The sequence below is a fragment of the Haemaphysalis longicornis genome, unplaced genomic scaffold (assembly GCF_048455015.1).
Source record: "Haemaphysalis longicornis isolate Haplotype H1 unplaced genomic scaffold, Haemaphysalis longicornis Haplotype H1 scaffold_5, whole genome shotgun sequence".
In the NCBI taxonomy this organism is placed as follows: Eukaryota; Metazoa; Arthropoda; class Arachnida; order Ixodida; family Ixodidae; genus Haemaphysalis; species Haemaphysalis longicornis.
The window spans coordinates 90,628,035-90,644,349 of NW_027526385.1; the positions used below are offsets into that span (position 1 = coordinate 90,628,035).

At 47.2% G+C, this 16,315-nt stretch overlaps 1 protein-coding gene across 2 annotated transcripts in view; it reads left to right on the plus strand.

The window, feature by feature from the left end:
• LOC144138567 (multidrug resistance protein mrp-7-like) overlaps nt 1–16,315 on the plus strand; it is a 108,342-nt gene that overhangs the window by 23,836 nt on the left and 68,191 nt on the right. For both annotated transcript variants that reach the window (XM_077670914.1, XM_077670915.1), the window contains exons 3-5: nt 3,383–3,484; nt 7,469–7,609; nt 12,549–12,767. In XM_077670914.1, the coding sequence (XP_077527040.1) occupies nt 3,383–3,484; nt 7,469–7,609; nt 12,549–12,767 (462 nt within the window). The remainder of the gene's footprint in view (nt 1–3,382; nt 3,485–7,468; nt 7,610–12,548; nt 12,768–16,315) is intronic.

Genomic DNA, 16,315 nt, shown 5'->3' on the forward strand with positions numbered 1-16,315 from the left:
CGAGGTTTTGCCTGCCAGGACGCCATGGCGACAGGGGGGCGGCGTAGGAGTGGCCCCGAGAGACCAGGAGTGCAATAACTCAGAGGCTTCCGGGCTGGCCTTGGCCCGCGGGGGGAAGGTCGAGGCACCGAAATTCTTAGAAACAGCCTCGCTCGGGGTTCCCACCGCTCATGGGCTTGTTGTGTTTGTTTTGTTCTAAGGGGGTGGGGAAGACGCGACGGGCTGGGGGCGCCGGAGCGAGGAGTTCAGAGCCGGACGCCGACGAGTGAGGTGTTCCGGCGTTTTTGAGACAGAAAAAACCCGGCGTGTGGCCGAAAGCGTTTGCAAGTGAAGTGTGCAACCTTGGCGGTGTGTCCTAGAGGAAGCCAGCGTGCGGTGAATAAACAGCGAAACAGCCTTCCGTCCTGCAAGGAGTCCCAGTGTCCCCTCACGGGTTGTCACGAACCCGAGCAAAACGTGACTGGGCGAGTAATACATATTCTGCGATATCAAATATTATAAAATTATTGGGCGAATAAATGGTGGATCGTTTATATAGGTGAGCATCTCACCCCTCTCTCACTCGAACTTGACGTCGGCCTATTGAGCACGAGTTGCTCCTGTGTTACAATTTTCCAACATGTCGTTTCTCACGCGCCTCTCGTCTACTTTGAGTTCTAAGTATCTGTGTGGTCTTTTTTGTTGGCTTTATCAGCTGCTGCCATTTCGCCCAGTCATTCAGAGTTAACCCTTTTTCGCATACTCGACAAGGCACGCGTTCCACACTCCTCTTTACAACGCGCATGGCAGGTCACAAGACATATAGAAATGTGTGGTTGGCCCGTCTACCGTCGCGAGGGACTGGCCTCTCTTCGACTTGATCCATCCCTACTAACAGCTCGCAACCGGTGCGCCCTCTGTCACCGAATCCAATGCCGCTACTGGCTCCAAACTGTTCATCTGCATATACCCAGAGACGTATACCGACTAATGTCTGACATGTACGGCCGACGAAGCCACACTAGCACGCGTAATTTGGGCTTGCCCGAAGGCACCACTAACTTTCATCAAGAGTCTTCATGACTGGGATGCAGCTCTGCACAGCAGCGATACAAAGACGCAACTGCGGCTTGTCCTCCTGGCCTTCGACGTTTTGGAACCAGTGGCCCGCCATACCGAGTGCGCCGGGGGAGCGGCGAATGTGGGTCCGGGTGTTGGTGGCATTTGGTCTCTTACAGGCAGGTGAGATAAGGGATCTTGGCAGCATAGGCACCGGCTGAGGCCCACCGCTGAAACTTCAATGCCTTGTCTGCTGGACCTCATAAATGGGCTGCACCGAATAAAAGTGTTGGTCTCTCTCTCTCCCTCTCAGATGATGGTCTCTCTCTCCCCCTCATGTGCACTGTTGCCAACCTTTCTTTTAAGCTCTGTGCGGCGAGTCCAAGCCCAGTTTTGTAAAAAACCCAGTCTATTGCTCACGATATAAAAGCAGCATTTCCATCCCCCATGTGCAAATGCAACCACCGTGTTTCAACCATTAATTGTGATAATGTACAAGCGAGACACGAGGCATGAGGCATGATCAAACCAATGTAAACTGAGCAGAGGACTACCAAAATTGTGATTCCTCGAACATTGTGCAAGCGGTGGGGTTTAGCCGTGTCAATTGCTGTGATTTTATCCCCGCACTTGGATCGAGATCTACGCTTGACTGAAAGCAATAGTTTCTTCCCGCGTTAGTATATGCATGGGTACACCACATCATCAACATTGTAATAGCTATCATCATAGTGACCAACTCCTAACTCCGGGACAAGTCCTTTCCTTAGTAACTCCTCCTGCGGTATTGACCTCTTTCCGCGTGCTGCACAAGTTAGAGGAGACATGGTGTGGAGGTAGCAGGCACTCGTGAAGAAAGATACGGCATTTACCCTAATCTTTCAAAGGATCCTCTGGAGATATACGTATGGAGACATCCTAACCCACAACCGCCAAAGTGGAACATTCCCGACTCCACTTCCAGAGTTACGTAGACGAGAAGCCACCAGCCTCCGAAGGCTACACAATAACTTCTATCCTTATCACTTCATGTCATCTGCCCCACCCTACACGCGACCTCCTGTAGTTTCTGCATCTTACTCGGAACCTTGTACCATCAAGTATGGGAGTGCGGACAAACCCCAAGACTACCCCCAACCCTTCACCCTATTACCAGGAGTTGGCGGCGTGCCTGGAAAGTCCTGACCCTGGGTCTGAGCGAGTATTGGTGAACATGACCATGTCTGCCAGCCAACGACAGTATATCCCCGACTAGGACGCCCCACACCGGGCGTGTTCCCTAACAGCAGCACCAACGCTCGTCAAATAAACATTTATTCCTCGTCGTTCTCCTTCTTCGTCATCTCCCTAATGTACCATGAACATTTTTGTCAGGAGGGGCAGGTCACTAGAGAGAGAGAGAGAGAAAGACTTTATTTGAGGCCAGCAGGGAGTGGGAGGTCGGGATGCGCAGAGCCTCCACATTCCACCCACGTTCACGACGTCCTCGGGACTAGGCCCCGCCGGTGTCGGCGTGAGCAGGTCACTACGACGGTTTTACAATAGCAGTGTTCGTTCCTCGTAATCGTGAAGATTTGTTGGGGGCGCGGAGGATGCGAAGAGGAGAAAGAGGAGCGTGCGTGCGTGCCTGAGTGAGTGAGTGAGTGAGTGAGTGAGTGAGTGAGTGAGTGAGTGAGTGAGTGAGTGAGTGAGTGAGTGAGTGAGTGAGTGAGTGAGTGAGTGGGTGAGTGAGTGAGTGGGCGAGCGCGCAAGCGCGCGAGCGACGGCCTACCCTTCTCACCTCTAATCTTTACCTATTTTCCTACCAGTTCCGTCAAACATTATCCCCCTTTTTCCCCATTCTTTCATATTTGGTCTGGCTCCGGCCTCACGGCATTTTGAAGTACGGAATGTGTCGTCCTACATGTCACCGTGTGTTTGTTTTAAGCGGTAGACCTACCCCCCAGTAGTTCGAAACATCATTTCAAGCTAAACTTATACCTCACATCACTTGGATGAACATGTTGAGTAGATTGTTAATTATAGTGATCATTTGCAAGATCAAAACATGACTGAGACCTCAAGTTCACACGTCCTATTAGTTATATATGCATGTTGAGTATGTAAGTGACCAATTGGCTCCATTATCGAAATCAGTATGATAAAATGAAAGCGTGTGTGTCCGGTATGTGTCTGATATGGTATGTGAAAGTGTGTGTTTCTAGTAAAGAAACAAGGCTGCTCGTACCTTTCACCTAAATTCTGCGTCGCCTCTGTATTGTGGTTGAAAAGTTTAGCTGCCTATCCACCATCACAGGAAAAGTGGCTGATCAGTTTTTTTGTTTTTTTCTCTCGTTGTTTTCAGCTTTGCAACCTGCTTACGGCGGCGACATATTTAGCCCCGAAAACAGCGTCGCTCACAGCAGGTGGCCTTTCTTCCACAGATGTTGCCGCTGTAGTTGCAGTCGTGAGTATGCATGTGCCTGAGCCAGCTATGGCTCCGCCGAGCAGGAGTTGCTTTAGTGTTTGCCCCGCCCGACGTTTTAGTTATTTTATGCACACGTGCGATGTGGCTTTGGTTTTTACGGCGTATAGATGTCACGTGAGTAGGGCTGCGCGGTTTTCAGTCAGGCTAAGAACGAACAGGGCGCGCCAGCAGCACGCACCGGTTAGCAGAAAGCAAATGTCGGGCATGACAGTCTCTAACATCAGCATTTTTTTTTCTCGCGTGCACACGTTCCATGGCCCACAAAAGCGACGGGGCTCTGAGATAGCTATAGCAGGCAATATTTGAATAACTTGCTGACTAAGAATGCACCTGTTTTTTGTTTCAAAACAGCCAGTACTTCACAGACAGTTATTTGGAGCCGTGGATCGGATGATTTTAAATTCCGCCGCGGTGGCTCAGTAGCTAAGGCATTGTGCAGCGGAGCCCAACGACGAACGTTTTATCCTGTCCGCGGTAGATACTTTTCAGATGAAGTGGAAAACCGAAAATTACCGTGTGTCGACAATTCGGCGCCCGTTGAAGATCTCCGCGTTGTCGAACCTAATTAGTCTCCCCCCCCCCCCACCTTCTTCACCATGGCACGAACCATAGTCCCTGTGTAGCTTTGGCGTTGGGCGCATTAAATCCTCGAACTTTGACATTAGAATGATTTTAGATTCCTCAGAAAGTGATTCAAGCATTACCAAGGCCGCCTTCTCCCCAAAATTGCAAAAATGGCTTTGAGAAAGTACTACACATACCAACCTTAATAGCAGCAACGAACACGGCGGTTTTTGGTAGATACCGTAAATAGGTTTCGATAAAAGTCGCGTTTATTTTTAAGACCTACCTGGTATTATCAAAGCATAGGGTAACTGTGGGAATGTTCAAAATATTAATTAGCACATTACTGGAAACAGGGACAGAGCAGATGTAGGGCTGCCTTCTTTTCTCAACTGAGTAACGGGTAGAGCCCACTTTCGTCTTCCTCTGTATCCTCATTTTCAGTAATTTGCTTTTCAAGGTATTAAGCAAGGCGAAGCAACAAGCCAAACATTCTGTTTTGGTGCGACAAAGCTTTACGAGCCTTAAACGCGGTTTTTGGAAGCAGTCCAGCTTTTCAGGGGTTCCTGAAAAAATTCTCTATGCCCCGTTAGAAGCGCTAGAACCAATTAACATAAAAATTAGGCGCCACTTTGTCAAAACACGACGATGATTGAACGCGAAGCTTGCTCGTTACGTAGTACTTGGTTTGCGTCTAAGTTTTCCCAACCGCTTCGACCCTGTCGAAAAGGAACAATCGGATCACTCCATGTCGAAATGTCGAAATGTCGGATTGCTCCTTGACGTCGGATTGCTCCTTAATGTCGGATTGTCGAAATGTCGAAATGCCGGATTGCTTCTTAACGCGAGGGGCCCAGCTTCGATTCTGGCCACCGGGAGCGCTTTTATCCTTCACTTCGGCGTTTTTGCTTTGCAGAAGCTAGGAGTGAGAAAATTAAAGCTGCGCTTGTTAAAGCAACCTGCAGTGTTTTTGCGCAGAGTTCGAAGCAGATTCGCAGCCGACCTTTTCTCTTACGTGTTCTTTTTTACACTTAGAAATACCGCTAGCCCGGTCTATGTGGGTAGGACTAAAGCAGGATAAGACAATCCTAGTTCCATGCAGTAAAACATACGCCCATCGTTCCTCGTTCTTTCGAACGAAAATATCAGATAGGAACGCCCTTTTTTATGACGCAGCCAATGCGGCATCCTTGGATTCTTTTTTTTTCGGCGATTGGCTTTAATCTACAGACTTAAAGCGCTTTTTTGTCTGGTACCTGGCAACTATCCTGCGTAAACGTCTTATTGTTTTGTGCAGTCGAGTGCTTCCGATCGGTTCGCTAAGATAACTTCAATATATGTTGGTAGTTGCCCTTGCTCGCCTGTTTTTTTTTTGTATTTTCCTTTTTTTCATTCTTTTTGTATGTTTTAATTTGAGACCGGTGAGAGCAAGCAGTGCAATACGTGGTTTTACTGATTTTTCATTCTGTATTATCTGAACCCATTGTTACACCTGTCATTTTTCGAGTGTTCTTTGTCTTTTTAAATACCCAATTAAATTTTTGAGAACGTGTTGCTCCCAGATGAATATATTATGTAATACTTGGTTTTTGGTATCTTGAAATATTTTTATACGTGTCGGGTGTCTGGTATACCTTCTGTGTTTGCCTATTGCAATATCACTTGTAGTGTGCTCCGTGCATGCCTGCCTTGTTGGTCAAAACTCCATTGGCGGTTTGGAACAATTAAAAAAATAATGTAGAAAACTTGTTCAAACAACTGCCACTCCTGGCTGGTTATCATACCCTGCAGAATTGCTTCATGCAGATGTACTTTTGGGCAGATTTAAGCTAAACACGATTGCGTAAACAAATATCACTGCTTACGTGCAATAACAATGGTTTTTTGAGAATAGATGAGAAGCCCAGGCTAAAAGAACACCGTACAAGGCAGTCGAGGTGCAAGCGTAGAACAGAACAGGACGAATTGAGAGATTCAGCCTCGAGCTGCCGCTAGCAGCGCAATACACGACAAGAAGAGCAAGAACATGAGGCGTAATCTCTGGGTTAAAACCAGCGTCAAACAAAGGCGAAATGAAGCAGGAAAAAAATTGCATCCAAATCCAGGCTAGGTACTGACCGGGCTGAGGACCAGGATGGTATCCACAATTTGGGCATTTCTGTGAGGCCGTAGGACATTAACGATGTCGTATTCATTTCGTTAGAAAACTGTGCAGGTGCCTTTGAATACTTACGATATGACTAAAGCAAGGAGGTTATTACTGAACCGAGATGTTTGGTTTTGCTACAAGCACAGCAACTTTCAGTATCACGACGTTTTACGAAACGCGAAGTCTGAAAAAAGCCGTAATACACTTCCTTCTATACTGTAACATTTTCTTAACGAATCTCTTGATTAATCTTAAGCTGCATCAATTAGAATGTAATCAGAAAGCTACAAAAAAAAAACGCTCTGATGTTCGAATAGCCCAACACACGCGAGAAGGTCGGCCACTGCGTTTAATGTTGTTAAAGAAAAATTTGTTAAAGAGGGAAAGCTGTCGCCAATATCCTGAAGGATAGGCACACCACTGTGTATCAGGATGATGATGGTTATGGGTACAGTGGCACGAGGGGGATTAGGACATGGCGGACAGTGGGGCCGATCCCCTCACTGGCTATGTCCTTCTACCAAGCATCATCATGGTCATCATCAATTTGGAACAATTTGGCCCGTCTGGGTGGGCCTGTGATTAGACCTTGGGGACACAACTTTCAGTAAAGGTGTGGTTTTTTCGGAGCTCGGGATTGTTTTTCGGAACCGCGGCTGGTACCGAAAATTGTATCATATTTCTGTAGGTTGGAAAACGTACCTGGCAAGGCCACGTAGCGTTTTAAACACCGGCTCACATTGTTCCAAGGGTGTGTCTAGAATGCCGTCCGACGGTAGTTTCAGCACTGCTCTAAAACAACGTCCACAGGCGTGTCAACGATAAAATCAGTGGGGAGAGGGATGGAAGGAAGGGGAAAATATAGATCTAAAAAAATACGGCTGCAAGAGTAGGAACCTAAACACCGCGCCTACTAACAGGGAGCCAAGACGAAAATACTACGCCACAGCGGCAGACCCTCTAGCACGTGTCAGCCCAGTCTTAAAAATTCGAATGTTGTCGGGCGGTACTCAAGCCATGGCTGTAGCGTTGAGCTGCTGTGCCGTAACACGGCAGTGTAAACATTCTGTTGTTCCAAACAGGCAGCCAGTAAGGGTTCCCGCAATACTGGGTGGCGAATTACGCAAAAGGTTGCCGAAGATAAAGGACCTTGGCATCACAGTGATCACTCTGTTCGGGTGCTAGATGATGCAAATGTCCGCTTTTATCAAATGTTCAAATGTGTGTTCACGCTTCTGCTGTTTTACCAGGGCTGGATCACACTAAGTGTGATATGTCAACGTTGGAGAGGGTTCTGCGTGTCAAATTTGCCGCCCTTGCTCCATGCTTGTTTCTTCGTTGCTACGCTTACTGATGTCCTGCTGTGGATGGAAGGACTAGCAACTCATCGGGTGAGAACATGTGTTTTCTTTGCATCTAACCCTGTAACCATTAAGGCTGATGCGTTGCCTTTTATCACTGGTATATTTTTAAAGCAAAGCTTTCTACCTTTACCAGTCATCGATTCCTTCGTGGCTTGCGGGACAAAAAACTACGAACGTGCATGAGGAGGGAAGGGCAGTTTTCACACTAGGAGCACAGTGTAGATGGCGGGGCGATAGGCACTATCACCCCGCGCGCAGCTGCCTGCTCATACTGGCAAGCGCGTTAGAGGAACGGATTTGTCGTCTGCTTGTCCTATACTTGTCGACGGCTTTGTCGTCTGTGGACGACTTTGTAGTCCTCGCGTCCATTGCGCGCTTCCTCGCACGGTTTGATTAACTTGTTCGATAGCACCTCCTTGGTAACGCGAACCCGACGGAAGTAAGTTGTCGTACAGCAAAAATACGTTAAGGAGTGGTTTGCAGGGTGAGTAAACAAAATCTAGAGATCACATACAGGCATCTGGCCGCTAGAGAAACGCTACCTTTTGCGCACTGCTTGCCTCTACTTGGACTCCGTTTTCTAAATTGGTGAATACCAATTCGCTTGTGTTTTAACAAGTAATTAAAAGGTGAGAGGAGCAACCGGTTCTGATCAACAGAGATTATCAAAGTTCCCCCAGCTTTTTCGCATTTCTAGAACTTACTAAACTAACTAGTTTATATCAGTAGAACTAGGCATGACTAATTCACATGCCAAATTGTTTCGGTGTCTGCGCCTGTGTCGCGCGGTGGTGTAGCCCCAAGCTAGCACGTCAGGATGGGTAGGTTCCGCTGGTTCACCCTTAGAAAGGCGCTCCTCTCCGTTTCCTCTAAAATTCCTACCCACGGCTGGGCTACGGCGGCGGTGTCGTCCACCGCTCTAGCCAGGCTGTGGCCGACGCTCCGGTGTTCGGGACGGCGCACCCGCGAATCCCAGGTAACAGCTGGCAGAATCTGTGGTTCCGCTCTTTGCAGAGCCGCGCGTGTGAATTCAAATGACGTCGCATGGGCAATTGTTGTGGTTGTCTGTTATAGCTCTGCCTTCCAACCACCTTCACAGCATAGATTCCTGCCATTTATTTCTTGCTACTCCTTGATGTATAGCTTGGTCTCCCGTAACTTATTTCAAGTCTTCGTCCTACTACTGCAGATTTGTCGCAATAATTCTTTATGCTTCCAACATTCGTGAGTATTTGGGTAAAATTCACATGACGGTTCATCAAGAAGCAAAAGAATTAACTTCCTATGTCCGCCCTGCGAAAGCAGATGACCAGTGAAGCTTTTAAGTGCGAATGCACTTCTTAAGCGAGCCTGAAGCGTCCGCCGCCGTCCGCATTCCGCCGCTGTCCGCATTCCGCCGCCGTCCGCATAGCAACAGCAGCGGGTGCGCGCGCTCCTCGTCTTCCTTGGCAACGGGGGGAGATGGGCGCGCGCTGCCTGGCCGCTGGCATGGCACATACCCACGTGGGGGATTGGCCAGGAATCGGGCGTGAGAAGGGCTAATGCACCCGCTTAAAGGAGTACTGACACGAAATTTCAAAGCTGAGATCCGCTCTAGCAATCAAGTACAACGACAACACAAATAGGTGTCTGTGCATGGCACATGCTCACGTGGGGGATTGGCCAGGAATCGGGCGTACAACGACAACACAAATAGGTGTCTGTGCATGGCACATACCCACGTGGGGGATTGGCCAGGAATCGGGCGTGAGAAGGGCTAATGCACCCGCTTAAAGGAGTACTGACACGAAATTTCAAAGCTGAGATACGCTCTAGCAATCAAGTACAACGACAACACAAATAGGTGTCTGTGAATAAATGCATCTTTCTTTCTTTGTAGTTGTGTGTGTGTGTGTGTGATCTCTCTTTCGCGAACATTACCGAACCGCGCAAATTCAACTCCTGCATTCGCACTTTCACATTCTTCCCCTCGGGTAAATGCGGGGAATTTTTTTATCACATCCATTAGTGTGACACAGAATTTAAGTTAAAGTTACGAATAATTTTTGTTTGCCTTGAGCGTTGACAGCGCTTCCTCTAGAAACTACACGTACAGCCGGCGGCAAAATAAACCAGGGCACTCGAGAGCATGCTCAATTCATCGCCGCGCCCTTTGTCGGTGCACTTCCGCAGTTGAGACACCGATGTGCGCGTGCGCGTCCATCCTCCGTATGTTGCCCGGTCTTTTCCTTAGCTTCAGGCGGCAAAGCAAGTAGTATTGACCGCTTGGGCTAGAGGTCACCTTTTATGCACAAGGCATCTCTCTGGCAGGCGCTTCGGCAGCGGACGGCGATGGTGAAGCGTACCTAGCCCTATCTACCTCGCTCTGACATAGGCCGCGTTCCAACGAGACGTTGTTATTTTAGTTTTAAGAATAGCAACGTTTGTTTGACTCTCTAAAAGGGAAATTTTGGTCTCAGCTGTCTGGTGTTAATCAATTCAAGGCGTTTTGCAACTTATTATTTGTTTTTGTTCATTTTTGTCAAACCAAAGACAGCGCCGATCTCTGCTCGCGCTTATCTTTTTCAGTACGTGATAAATTTCACTTTATTTTCACTTGCGTTGGTTACCCAGACCGCGTGAACGTTGTTGGAAACTCCGCGATGCTTCGCATCACCTCAAGGTTCCCCTCTGACAAACGGCTCTGTTAACTGGTTGGCTGATGCTGGCTGAACTTGTGTTAGCCAATCCGCTAGCAGGACTGAGGCAGCAACTGAGGCAGCGGCGCGTGCACGCGGTTATATATAGCGCTGGCGTGTAGAAGGGGAAGGAGGGAGTAGCGCGCTATCGCGCAGCTGGTGTAGAGAGGAGGATGGAGTGAGAAGCGCATTATTGCACAGCTGGCGTGGAGAGGGGAAAGAGAGGAGACGTGCGGACGCCAACGGACAACGTACAACGGACATAGCCCCAAAAAAAGATGCTTTGCATCTAAAACGAGCTCTCATAACACTTGGTTTAAATGAACGGTTTCCCGCCTCAATTTCTTCCCGTATTGGTGCGCCATTTTAGTTACCAACCAACTGCAGGCTATAGTCAGAAAGATTCAAAGACGCAATGTAATGTATGTGGCACAAAGTCGTCACCGAGATGGGCAAGATAGGTTAACTGTCCGATCGGGGCAGAGCGAGCGAGGCACACTTCCCCCTCGCCGTTCGCCGACCAAGCATGTGCGAGTGAGGCGTTAGCGCAAAAAAAAAGTGACCCCTATCGCCAAAGGCTGAATGTGATCACCTTTGCCGCTTGAAGTGAAGGAAAAAACAGTATGGGGAGCGTGGTTGGACTCTTACGCGCACATGGATGTCTCTATACCAGAAGTGACTTTTAATGGCGCGGCGCTGAATTTTGCCACGCGCTCGCGTGCCCCGGCCTATTTTGCCGCCGTGAGTACATTCACGCACACACTTTTATTTTTAGTCTACTGATTTTCAAATGACGAATAATAGTAGCTACCCACTAGACAAAGACGACAAGAAAAATCTCGGTAGTTTTGCCGTATTTTCGCAACCTACTGTCGTCTTGTCGTATTCTTCTCGTGTCGTAATTCGGATGTTCTCTCGTGTGTCGTATTCCGGCCCTGATTTTGATGTTCCGTCGCGCCGAATTCTTCTCTAGTCGTGATCCTGACGTTCCATCAGTAGTTGCACATGGTTTCAACGTTGTTGCCCATTGTGAAGAGTAGACGGAATGGCAGTTCTGTTGTCACTACAGGAATGTTTGTCATTAAGAAAATTGACTTTGTCCTTACGAAGCAAATGTGTGTTCTAACGACAAGACGGCTTTGTCGTAACAACAGGACTTCTGTTCTCACAACAAAGCTTTTTGCCGTACGACAGAAATTTTGGTAGGTTTATTCGGTATTCCTATTGTTATTTTAGACTGGGTAATGCACTAAACATGCACACCGAATTGATGAAAAGGATAGGCTGATGCTCGAAAGTACGTTCTGAGCTGCATGCGACTTCAGCAGTCACTAAGTTCCAGCAGCACGCACACCACGACATTCGGCTTCCAGTGCAGTGCGTTTGCTCGCCCTACCATGCGCAAACAACCTGGGTCATTTTGATGAACATACAATTTTCGTGCGAATAACCAAATCTCTCAAAATTATACCTTTTCATCGTTAAGCGCATACATTCATAACCTATGGCAGTGGTTCTCAGCCATGACTACCTTGGGGACCCCTTTTGGGCTTGCGAAAGCGATGGTGGACCCCACGATGGAGCTTATGTTGATCGGTGTGATAATCTCAAACAATTTGTACTTGCAGCTTACGTCGCTGAGACACTTATTCAATGCACGCCTTTTATGCTTGACGAAATGATGATGCGCTTCATATGTTAAACAATTTCGTCTTGAATCTAAAATTCTTCCAAACACCTATATGCTGTCTTTTCTGTGTCTGTGTTTTTTACTTCTCATACCTGGCGTATTGTGCAAAAAGCAGCTGTTAAAATATGTGCTACGCGGAGAAACTGAACGTACATGTAATGCGGCAAAGCCACATTTTTGCTTGCAAGAAATTGCCGGCAAAATCGAGAAAAGAATGGCAGGAATAAAAGTTTTGAGGGTGGCTTCGCGGACCCCTCAAATGCTCCTGCGGACCCCCTGGGGTCCGCGGTCCCCAATTTGAGAACCGCTTATTTATGGCGTGCAAGTGAGTTTTTTTTTCTCAAGTACGCGTACGAGGTATTCGACCCCTTCAAATTAAAATGTGGTTGAGTAACAGTAAATGTGTTGGCCTACAGACACCCAAACTCACATAATCTCGGCGCTCTGAATGCGTTTTAACGAGCATGACAGGTCTCCTATTTTTCTGTGTATATATTTTGTTTTGTTCACTAATCAGAGACTGAAGTGCTGGTCAGTGGAGTAAAATTCACTGCATTGCAAGCAGATCACCACTCAATTTAATTGTATTTCTTTTCAGATGAATAATCATGGGCACCAAAATAAAGAGAAATTTAATGCGACCATGCACTTATTGGTGGCATTTGCAGCTTGCGGAAGCTTTCTATGCGCCTGCTTTCGAAGTGGCCCAGTGCTCGGCAGAGCCGCGTCTCAGGTTAGAATGTTTTGTGTACCGTTAGTTGAACTGACAGCCCTGGAAAAGCAGAGCCCTAAGAAGATTGTGAGAACCATCGATACGGTGAGTTCAGTCGCCTTTGTGGCAGCAGGTGGTGAAAACTTCGATAGGTGCTATTTTGAACGGAAGTGAGAGATAAGGACGGCCAAATGTAAATGATGTGCATCGGTGCTCCTTTCAAATGAAATGAAATATTGTATTTGTCCAGTATCGAAAAGACACTCAGGCGAACAGAGAAAAAACGCCATTAAGGATTGGCATGAACTGCGCCTCTGTTTTATGGCCTGCCGCAAATACGTTGCGAGATGTATGAGGACGTGCAAAAAATATCCATTGTACAGCACACGAAGCTGTTTACAGTCTGCAAATAGTAATCTAAACACCGCGAAACTGAAACTTGAAGGAAAAGAAAAATTATCTCATAAACAATACAGTTTAGGCAGGGCGAACAAGATATCAGAGCGTCTTTTCTGCTGTGCCATCGAGTTGGCTAGCTCTCTCGTTATTTGCCTGAGAGATGATATATAATATATTGACCACATCCTACCATCAAAGCAACTGCTACTCGGCAGAGCTGTGTGCAACTCCTCTCATCCTTTCTCGAAAGGCCATATTCTTTCCCTGCCAGTGTACTTGAGCCTTATTTTTGCCGGAGTATGTCTTAAACAAACTACCTTGCCGTTCTTACACACCGAGAATTCCTTCTTTGTGAATTACAGAAACTACATGCATGTCTGGAGACAGTGCTTTCATATACTGGATAACACAGGCTGTTAGAGATTCGGATTGAAGTCTGGTTGGTGTCGGCGGACATGCTTTTAATGCTGCAGCATTTTGCCTGAATTCGCTCCCAATCCTCTATTAACCTGTTAAGACCGGTTGTCGCGATTTCGCGTCACACCAATTCTAAGCCACGTAAATAGAAAAAAATGGTAGCTGCAACCCCTTGTTCTGACGGAATCTACACATTGATGGCAACAAATAGAACAAGTTGTACCATGTACCTCAATTTCAGTATAGTGCTGACTGCTCCCATTTATCCGGTTTATGCCAATGATCACCGTTCCTACGTGGCGGTCCATTTCTACCCGTATTTACTAAGCGAATGCAAGTATTTTGATTGCAATAAAAATTTTGCCACATTTGGGACTTTGGTGAAAAACAGACAGAGTTGCCGTAAATAGTTTGCTTCTTGAAGATTTTATAATGCACTGGCACATTATAACCTCTTGTTGTATTTTTGTGCAAACGCCGTAAATTTCTTCCGGAAACCTCGGCATGCCTCAAAGTTCTTCTGCGGCTTCCTCATAAGCAGACTAGCAAAGGCGATAGCAAAAATGTATGTTTTCATGCCTTACGATATTTCGGCCTAGAAGAGGGTAATACTTTTTAATTCTATTCTTTTAATGCTGCCGTCCATAACTACCGTACTTTTAGTTTGTTCCTAGGCGGTTATGGACTCAAGAAAACAAAATCAGACTTCCTCACATGACCCTAATTTGCCCTTTCCACGTGGAGTAAGTACTATGTGACAGAGATGAACTCCTCATTTCAAGCAGTTTTTCTTGTGTGTGAACAACGCTTTTTTGCGCTCCTCATCAACATTTCCTACTCCAACAATGCCACCACGTCATCACCATTATCAACGTAATCCTCATCATCCACCCATACACTTCCGCTGCCGAATAAAGAATCCATCGTAGACTTCAAAAACGTTCCTTTCCTGCGTCACGCTAATCCATTCTTTCTTTCACAATGTTGCCGTCTCATCCCTCCATGGAGATTTCTGTCTTTCTGCCCCCGGTAGTCGGTTGTCACCCTGACAATCCACTGGTTGTTCTTCCAGTGCATGACACGCCGAGAACAGCTGTATAACATTAGGATTTAAGAGGCTCTACAGAACTTGTTTACAACTTTACAAAATCTGAAATCCTTTCAGAACGCACTCAACAAACACATCCATACTTAGAGTACTGGGTCAAATATATGTCAGCCGAAAATAACTATTCTACGCCCATCAGATAACTTGCGACTCTGCAGAAGAGATTTTTCTCTTTCCCTAGTCTCGGCGTTCTCTCACCGCTTGAATTGCGTCATTATAGCAATATAGCGGCTATTGGCATCTTCTTTTCTGTTCCAGCAATATCTACATTCGATAGCCACGTTAAAAAAAATGTGATGTATCTCTCTTTCATAGGTATCAGTAAAACCCGAAAGTGAAATGCGCCTGCACAGGAGCAGTTGAATGTTTCTGGTGCATCGATGTGCACTTGCACATGACTATTTTTATTTTATAGGTATGGCACCGTTGACGCATCAACATTAGACATGGGATTACCCCTCCGGAGCATTGCGTGAATTCCCAGTCCGCTACAGCGAACAAGCATGATTTGCGGGTCGGCAGCAGTCTTGTGGGTGTGCACAGCGAGCGACGTCCTGCTGGCAGGTCGTTTCGGCAAAGGTGCCACCTCAGTGGTCCTGCTCCGTGGAATGTAGGGCAAGCGCTTGGGTCGCGACGAGCTGAGCTTCTGGAACGCGAGAGGCAGAGTTCGTAGCTTGTACTGTGAATGCGTGAACGCGTTCCGCTACCCGCTCGGTGTCTCTCGTCGCACCAAAGCACTCAGGAGAGCTACATTCGCCAGTCGGCGTCGTTGCCTTTCTGCCTTAATGCAAGTTTTTTTACACGGGGCCACGGTGAAGGAATGGGCGGCAGATGAACACCGCAGCTTACGCTGCTATACGCTACCCTATTGAGGCGACAACTATCTGCTCTCATTAGCATGATGATGCATTACTTCACTTCGCCTCTCATAGACGGCAGAACCGTCTGAATGGAAAATGTTGTAGGGAAAGTTATGAGGCGCGTTCGAGAATACAGGTTCTAGTTCGTAGCCCAGTAGGCAGAACGTTTCACACCTACCCTTGCTGCCAGTTTTATCGTGGGCTGGAATCCTCCCGCCGCCACTTCAATAGAACTTTTTCTGGCCATGTCATTTCCGTGGCGGATATGAGTGACGTCTACCTGTACCCCGGCATAAAACACTTTCGTGATAAAAAGCCACAACGCAAAGCAACCACTGAAGGCGGATAGTTCTTCTATCCGCTGCAGTGCCGCTCACTGCAGTGCCGAAGTGCAGCTCCGTGCGGGTGATAACTATACCTTTGACAATGATTATAGACGCGAAGGAAGAAGTAAAAGTCTTTACACGAAGTGTTGCAGAGTCATTTTAACCGAAGTATGTTCCCTAATTCAAGCCGCTGCTTTCCAACCTCAAAGCGTGACTTATATCGTATTCCTTTCAACGACTCGTGGGCCTAACGTCCTTTCGGTGTACCTAATTAAGACCCCAAATTTTTCTCATTTTTCTCCCATAAAATGAACCATCAACGCTTGTACCGATTGGTTGTGTACCATTTTTCGGATCACAGAGGTGTCCTTACCTACATTTACGGTGCTGGACAGATCCGCCACAGCTGATTCTAGTTTGCGCTTGATTCCTTTCACGGAGCGGATGAGCACTGACTACTTGCCCGCAATAGCCAATCATCTACCTTTTCTAGGTTTTCGAGTATGAGCTCTACTTGTATCCACTTCTTCTTGGTAGCCGTTC